This window comes from Primulina tabacum, chromosome 1 (assembly GCF_025594145.1).
Source record: "Primulina tabacum isolate GXHZ01 chromosome 1, ASM2559414v2, whole genome shotgun sequence".
In the NCBI taxonomy this organism is placed as follows: domain Eukaryota; kingdom Viridiplantae; phylum Streptophyta; class Magnoliopsida; order Lamiales; family Gesneriaceae; genus Primulina; species Primulina tabacum.
Window position 1 is genome coordinate 45,666,460 of NC_134550.1, and position 9,020 is coordinate 45,675,479.

The window sequence follows — 9,020 nt, forward strand, 5'->3', positions numbered from 1 at the left end:
GTTGATGTTATGGCAAGATGCCGTAGGGAGTGGACTAAATGATGTTGTATGGTATCGATTTTATTCTTAATAAAATCTAGATTTGTATCATTTCTGTTGTCTCTTTGTCTTTCTGCAAAACTTAACTTTCATCAGTTGATAAATAGTTAACAAACTGAATACAAGAACTGATAAATGACTAACTGACATCAGTTAACGAACTGAATATAATAACTGATAAATGACTAACTGACATCAGTTGATAAATATTTAAATGACAAACTAAATGAACAGCTAATGACAAAGCATCAATAAAACTGATATAATTAAGATAAATCAATTAAACCAAGTATATTACGAAAGTGAGAAAACATAGTCTCTGGCAATGGTTTGGTGAAGATTTCAGCAGCTTGTTGTTCAGTTGACACATATTCCACTCTGATATTTTTCTTCAGAGCATGATCCCTGATGAATTGATGCCTGACATCAATGTGCTTGGTCCTTGAGTGAAGAACTGGATTGTAAGTTATTGCAATCGTGCTTGTATTATCATAAAATATGGGAAATTTTTTAGCATCAACTCCACAATCTTTCAGTTGTTGCTGAATTCAGAGCAGTTGGGCACAGTAGCTTCCAGCAGCAAGGTATTCTGCTTCAGTTGTGGAAGTAGCTATGGATGTTTGCTTCTTGCTGAACCATGAGATCAGTCTGTCTCCTAGAAACTGACAAGATCCACTGGTGCTTTTACGATCTAGCTTACATCCTGCATAATCTGCATCTGAATATCCAACTAAATTGAAAGAAGAGTCTTTAGCGTACCATAATCTCACATTTTGAGTGCCTTTTAGATATTTTAAAATTCTTTTGGAAACTACTATAAAATACGATCGCTTAGGATTTGCTTGAAATCTAGCACACATGCAAACAGCAAATACAATATCAGGACGACTAGCAGTTAGGTATAATAATGAACCTATTAAACCTCTGTAGAATGTCGTCTCAACTTTTATTCCCCCTTGATCATTGTCCAGTTTAACTGATGAACTCATGGGAGTGCTTGCAGCTGAACATGTTTCCATGCCAAATTTCTTAAGCAATTCTTTCGTGTATTTGGTCTGACTGATAAAGATACTAGTGTCCAGTTGCTTCACTTGTAGTCCGAGAAAGAATGTCAGTTCACCCATCATACTCATCTCAAATTTGTCCTGCATTAACTTGGCAAATTTCTCACATAATTTGGGGTTAGTTGACCCAAATATAATATCATCAACATATATTTGCACAAGTAAAATGTGATCATTCTTAGAAAATTTGAACAAAGTTTTGTCAACTGATCCAACAGTAAAATCATGATCAGTTAAGAATTTTGAAAGTGTCTCATACCAAGCTCTTGGAGCTGTTTAAGACCATATAAAGCTTTGTTCAAATAATAGACATGATCAGGAAAAGAGTTATTGATAAGACCTGGAGGTTGTTCAACATAAACTTCTTCTTGCAACTGACCATTCAGAAATGCACTTTTTACATCCATTTGATAGACTTTGAAGTTCTTGAATGATGCATAGGCAAGGAACATTCTGATTGCTTCCAGTCTTGCAACTGGTGTATACATTTCATCATAGTCAATTCCTTCTTCCTGCCTATATCCTTATGTGACAAGTCTTGCTTTGTTGCGTGCAACTGAACCATCTTCGTTCAGTTTATTTCTGAATACCCATTTTGAACCTATAATTGTTTTGCAAACTGGTTTTGGAACTAAGTTCCAGACATTGTTATGGGTAAACTGATTTAGCTCCTCTTGGATTGCATTTATCCAGTCAGGATCAACAAGAGCTTCGTCAGTTTTCTTTGATTCCAGTTGTGAGACAAAAGCAGAATGAATGAACAAATTAAGCATTTGATTTCTTGTTCTTACCGGATCGGATGTATTACCTATCACCAATTCTAGAAGATTTGATTTCTTCCATATGAGCTCAGTAGTTGTTGCTTCCATATCAGCAACTGCTTCTGTTGGCAACTGAATTTTTCAGTTTCAATTGGAGCCGTATCAGTTGGTAACTGAATATCATCTGTTTGCTCCACCAACTGATTATCAGGAGCAGGTTCATGTTCAACTAATTGATCTAGTATTTCTAGTTCAGGTATTTGAAGGATATTTCTATTGATATGATTTTCTTCTTCATTTTCATCCTCCAAACTGATCTCTGTAAATCGATCAACTAGCTCAACTGGATCAGTTAGTACAGTTTCATCAAAAACAACATAAATGCATTCTTCAACATTTAAAGAAATTTTATTAAAAACTCTATATGCTTTGCTAACTGAAGAATATCCAAGAAATATTCGCTCTGCAGATTTAGCATCAAAGGCTTTTAAATGATTTTTACCATTATCAAAAATAAAATATCTGCAGCCAAATATCTTGAAATAAGAAACCACACTTTTTCTTCAATGCCAGATCTCATATGGTGTTTTCACGTGATTCTTATTAATCATTGATCTGTTCTGAGTATAACATGCAGTGTTACTGCTTCAGCCCAAAACCTTTGAGAAATACCAGAATCAGCAAGCATTGTTCTAGCAGGTTCTTTAAGGGTTCGATGTCTTCTCTCAGCTACACCATTTTGCTGAGGTGTTCTAGCTGCTGAGAGCTCATGCTTGATTCCAGTGTTTTTTAGAAAATTTGAAATATTTTGATTGATGAATTCAGTCCATCTGTCAGACCTTATTCGATCAATCCCAACTGATTTTTCATTTAAAAGTATTTGAAGAGCTTAATCAGTTGTGCAGCAGTTTGGTCTTTGGATTTGAGAAAAATAACCCAAGTAAATCTTGAAAAGTCATCCACAATTACTAGGGTGTATTTCATTCCTCCTAAGCTCATGACTGGTATTGGACCAAAAAGATCCATATATAACAGTTCTAAGCATCGGGAAGATAATTTACAACCTCTGTTTTTGAATGAAGGTCTTATTTGTTTACCAAACTGACATGCTGAGCAAACTTTATCTTTTGAAAAATCTATTTTAGGCAAACCAGTTACAAGATCATGGTTACTCAGATAGGCAATAGATTTAAAGTTTAAGTGGTTCAACCTCTTATGCCACAACCAGTTTTTAGAAGATTTGGAAGCAATGAAACAAACTGGTGCATAAGGTTGTTCAGTCCAACTGACTTTGTAAGTATTTTCACAATGATTTCCAGTTAGGATGACTTCATTAGTTGAGTCTCTAACTAAAGAAGTGTGTCTGTCAAACTGAACTGAGAAATCATTGTCGCATAACTGACAGATGCTTATCAAGTTATACTTCAAATTCTCAACTAGCAAAACATCTTTAATTGTAAAGTTATCATGGATAAGCTTATCCTTTCCCACAGTTTTACCTTTGGAGTTGTCTCCAAAACTGATGTTTGGTCCAGTATATTTGATCAGTTGAGATAGCAAATTTACATCTCCTGTCATATGCCGCGAACAACTACTGTCTAGATACCAAGTTGATTCTTTGTTTGTACATGTTACCTGCAATCACACAGTATATATAATTTTGGTATCCATATTCATTTGGGTCCTAAACCGATTAATCCTTTAGGAATCCAGACTTGGACTAGTCTAACCGACTTCCCAATTGCTGTTTTCCAAATGGTTTTTCTCGAATTCTTGGCAATATGTGTGTGATGTGAGGATGAAACAGTATGATTTGTATCCTTTTTCAAATGACAATTCTTTTGATATCGTTTCTGAACTGGCTTACAGTTGTAGTAATTGTAATATCCATTCCTTGAGTACTGATTTTTGTAGCTGTAGTGTCAGTCGAACTCTCAGAGCTATATCCAATTTCATACCGTTTACCTTTGTTCTTACTTTCAGTCAATTGAACAGCTGGTTTACTAGGTTCTGAGAATTCATTTACCATAGTTGATTTTACAAAGGTAATGTATTTTCCTTTGTTTTCATTCAACCTTGGTTGTGTATCACTTACAGAATTTTCAACATGATTGTTAAAGCCTAAACCAGTTTTATCATCAATTGATTTTTGTGAATTCTGCAATTCATTCAGTGAAACTGAAGACTTGTTCCAAGCTTGAATCAGTTCAGTATGTTTTGAAATTTCTGTTTTTAACTGACATATCAAGGCTTGATTTTCAATTATTTCAGCTTTTTGCTGTGCAATCTCCCTTTTTAGACTCAACAGTTCAACTGACTTATCAGTTTCTATTTTGTTGTCATTGGGATTAGTTTGCTCAGTTCTAACCTTCTGAAATGATTGAGCAAGTTTGTGATACTCATCTATCATGTCATGCAATGTGATAATGAGTTCTTCACAGGTGAAATCAGAAGAGCTGAAGTCAAATACATGTTCACTTGCTGACTCCAGTTCAGCATCATTTTCCATTAAGTACTTAACATCCTCTTCATCTTCACTTGAACTGATTTGGCTTTCTGATTCTGAAACTGTCAGTTTCAGCCCACTTAGATTTGCTTTCTTCAGCCAAAAGCACTTCATGTTTCTTTTTAAAATATTTCTTGTCATCATTGGTCCTTCTCCTGTGCTCATAGGGCTTCTTTCCCTTTTCAGTTGATACTCGACCGTTCTTCTTTGGCTTAGGACAATCTGCTATGAAATAACCAGATTTGCCACAGTTGTAGCAAGCATAAGATTCTTCTTTGGACTGATTTTTCTGATACTGCTTCTGGAAGTTTCCTTGATTCCTCCTCATAAACCTTCCAAATTTCTTCACAAACAATAACATAGCATCATTGCTCAGTTGATCAGCAGATTTTTCAGCTGAACCAGTTGGTTCCAGTCTGACAGCAGTTAAAGCAGTTGTGACAGCAGGTGTAGAAGGTTTTCCTTCTCTGGTTTGTAGTTCAAACTCGTAAGCTTTTAGATCAGCAAACAAGTCATGAAGTTCGACCTTGTTAAGGTCCTTTGACTCTCTCATTGCCATGGTCTTGACATCCCATTCTTTGGGAAGACCTATGACCATCTTCAGTGTCACTTCTTTGTTCGAATACACTTTTCCAAGTGCATTCAGCTCATTGATAAAACCACATATCATCTCATCATATTCGTGCAAGGATTCTCCAGCTTTCATCTTGATGTTATCAAATTTCTGAACAGCAACTGATAGCTTGTTCTATTTTGTTTGCTCGTTTTCTTCACACTGCTGGATCACTTTCTCCCATATTTCTTTGCCAGTTTTGCACATCTTGATTTTGCTGAAAGTGACTTTATCCAGCGTTTTATATAAGATATCATTAACCACATTTTCTAGGTTTGCTTTCCTTTTATCCTCAGTTGTTCATTCCTCTCTGGGCTTTTCTATGCGATGAGGTGCCCCACCAGTAATGGCAACTGCTGTATTTGCTTTTAAGATCTTCATGGGACCATCAGTAATGACATATCACATGTCGTCATCTTGTGCAGCTAAATGAGCCTGCATTCTGATTTTCCAGTTGTCAAAATCTTCTCTGGAAAACATCGGTATTTTATTGAATGAATACATGTTGATCAGTTTTGTGAATAAGAGTATTCTGAGACAAGATTCAACTGCTCTGATATCACTTGTTAGGATCGGTTGATAGGTTGAGATGTGTTTAGAAGGGGGGGTTGAATAAACACTCACGATTTTTGAATCTTTTCGAATAAAGTGTCAGTTCTGTGACAAACTGAAACTAGGAATCTTGTCAGTCAATGACAATCAGTTTAACTGTAACAGTTGCGAAAATAAACTGACTGAATTATAGAATAAATAACTGAAGTAATAACATGAATATTTATGGATGTTCGGAGATTGAAATAACTCCTAAGTCACCCCTTCTATCACAAGGATAGGATATGCACTAAAAGACTTTGATCGATACAAAGATTGTACAGACCCACTTCAGTTTGGACTTTAACACTGCCAAAACTGAAACTCTTAGTTTACTAAATATCTCACAGTTCTTCGACTGAACTTAGCACAACTGATCTAGATAAGATCAAATAAACAATAAAACGATTCGTGCTTGTAAGCTCGAAAGGTATCCTCAAATGCTACAAATAAATCAGATAAGTGTGAGCTTTTTGATTCTCGAATAAGAGCGGTAAATTCAGCAGGGTAACAGCAAGCTGGAGAGAATAGATAGATCGATTGGTTGCTTGCTCAACTACCCTTCTCACCTATTTATAGGCTTCTCTTCAACGGTAACATTAAATATAATTTGAATCATAATATCCGTTGATTGCCACGTCAATATTATTCTGACATTCGTACACTGTAAGCTATGAAATGCGGCGTTCCACTACGAGTTGTAGTCTGCTTTGTACTATTGTCGGTTGAATGTCATTTTCAACTGATGACGTGTACAGCTGAATGATCAGCTGATGAGCAAACAACTGAATATATAAACTGATCAGTCAGTTGTCTTCGCAAGTTCAATTCAGCTGGTTTCAGTTGCCTTCGATAAACTGTGCATTAATCTTCAGTTATGCAACTGTCAGTTGATTTATGTAGTTCAGTTACTTCAAACTACTTGATCAGTTAGTCCAATAAATTAATCAGTTTGTTTGTGGAAGTTCAAAGGTGTTGTAATCCTTCTATGTTTTTCTTTCTTATGTTACTAGAAGGATATCACTAGAATACTTTCATTAGTGCAAGCAATTTGCAAAAACCCACTCCAAGATGTCTTACCCATAGTGTCAAAAGCGCGGTCAAGTGTCTTGGGCCTTCAAGCGCAAAGCGAAGCATACGCTTAACGGAAAAAACGCAATAAACAAAATATTATCAAAAAAATCAAAATAAAATAAAAAGCCTTTGAAAATGTGATAGATGAAATATCAAATATCATTATAATCGTCATCTTCATCTTCCAAATCTACGTCACGCCACAATAAACAAAATATTATCAATAAAATAAAAATTCTTTCAAAATGTGATAGATGAAATATCAAATGTCATTATAATCGTCATCTTCATCTTCCAAATCTATGTCATCAGCCCCATCACTTGATTTGTATCCATCGGCATCTTCTTCTTCTTCTTCAGTTTCAACATCAATGTTGATCTCTTCTTCATCAACTTCATCCACAAGACTAGTTCGAGTTGAAGATTGCTTTCTTTTTGCTGAAGTGGATGATGACGCTCTTTTTGAAGTAGATGCATTTCGAGATCAAAAGTCATATGCACTTTCACCAACACCAACCGCTTGTGCTACATCACTCCAACGCAAATCATCATCTTCAAAGACCACATCGTTATCATCATTCTCATTATCACTATCATCCAACTTTCCCAATAACCATTCGTTAATATCATCTATTTCTGACAAAGAAATAGGATCAATCTCATCTCGCATGGCATATCTTCGCCTCAACGCTCTGTTGTATTTGATATATGCCAAATCATTCAATCGTTGTTGAGACAACCTATTTCTTTTTTTAGAATGTATCTTCCAAAAAAATAGAAAGTAAAAAGTTAGGTTCATACTCCATAATATAAAATTTAATATGTAAAAAAAACTTCTAACTTACATGTTCAAATACACTCCAATTACGTTCATAACCTGAAGAAGAGCATGTGAGGTACAAAATTTTCATTGCAAATGTTTTTAATTCAGGTGTTGATGCACCATAAGAAGACCACTAATCAGCTTGAAAGTTGAAACACAAAAACTATAAGATTAAATTTCTTATCATTTAAAGTTTGTATCTATACTATAATTAATGTTTGAGAAATAAATTAATATTGCACTAAATATTATTTACCTGGTGATTTTGAAGCTCTTTGTCTAATAGACATGCGTAAACCAAAAAGTCCTTCTGTTTTTTTGTATTTATCCAATTGATTTGTAATCTTATCTTGTAAATCTTCACCTCGCACCAATCTAACTATGCATTTGTACAGACCCTCCAACACTTCTTCATCATTTTCTATGTCACGATTTGAGTAAAAAAACTCAGGATTTAAGAAATATCCAGCCGCATGCAAAGGATGATGCATTTGAACGTTCCATCTTTTGTCGATGATTTCAAAAATACCACGATATTTATCTTCATTATTATTAAATGATTCAGCGATAGCTTCTTTGGCTATGTCCATTGCCTCATAGATGTAACCCATTGGGGATCTTTTTTCACCGTCTACTAGCCGCAATACTTTCAGCAATGGGCCGCCAACTTTTAATGCAAAGACTGTAGTTTTCCAAAAAGAAGACATCAATATCACTTCTGCAACACGTTTTCCAGCCGCCTCTCTAAAATATCGACTTTTTGCCCACTTTTCAGATTTAAACATCTTTCTCAGATTTGCTTGCTGAACTTGAAACCGCTTTAAAGTCAAAAAAGCAGTTGCGAAACGAGTATTTGCAGTTCTTACCATGTCTCTCTGTCCAGTAAACTCCCTCATCATGCTCAACAATTGTAATGCCCGAGAATTTTGTTTTTATAATCTGAAATGATTTATTGATAATTGAGGTGATTATAGATTGAACGGATCAGTCCGGGAAAGCCGAAAAGAATAATTGAAGTTATGTGCGAGGAAGGAGCCTCGCGCATATGCGCGACCCCGTCGGGCGCATATGCGCGAGATAGGCAAAGCACCTCGCGCATATGCACGACATGGACCGGCGCATACGCGCGAGGGTGGCAGAGAGTTGTGAAGAGCCTCGTGCATATGCGCCGAGTGAGGGCGCGCATATGCGCGAGTTACCGTGATGACACGCGTCGAGACATAGTGTCTCGCGCATATGCGCCGAAGGAGGTCGCGCATATGCGTGAGACGTGCTGTACATGGAATAAGCCACTTGGCCTTGGACATGCAATATATTGTTAAGTAACTTCATTTTCCCTCAGATTGAATCGAGAAGAACGAAGGGAGCTTCAGAAAATCCTTACGCCTTTTCATATCCTAGATTGGTGAGTTGTGAAATCCGTCCGTCTGATTTTCGATCCGAGCTCGGTACCGTATTCCTTGCGTTACAGGCTTTACACGGACGTAAGTTTTATGGATTTCTATTATGATTTGAAATTATGATATTGTCAGAATCAGATATGATTGAT

At 36.0% G+C, this 9,020-nt stretch overlaps 1 protein-coding gene across 1 annotated transcript; it reads right to left on the reverse strand.

The window, feature by feature from the left end:
* Positions 1-6,910: 6,910 nt before the first annotated feature.
* Positions 6,911-8,367, reverse strand: LOC142510171 (uncharacterized). Its single transcript, XM_075619601.1, has 4 exons — positions 7,728-8,367; positions 7,494-7,525; positions 7,150-7,411; positions 6,911-7,086 (listed from the first exon to the last, which is right to left on the reverse strand). The coding sequence occupies exons 1-4, from the start codon at positions 8,365-8,367 to the stop codon at positions 6,911-6,913; spliced, it is 1,110 nt and encodes a 369-aa protein (XP_075475716.1).
* Between the last annotated feature and the right edge of the window lie 653 nt (positions 8,368-9,020).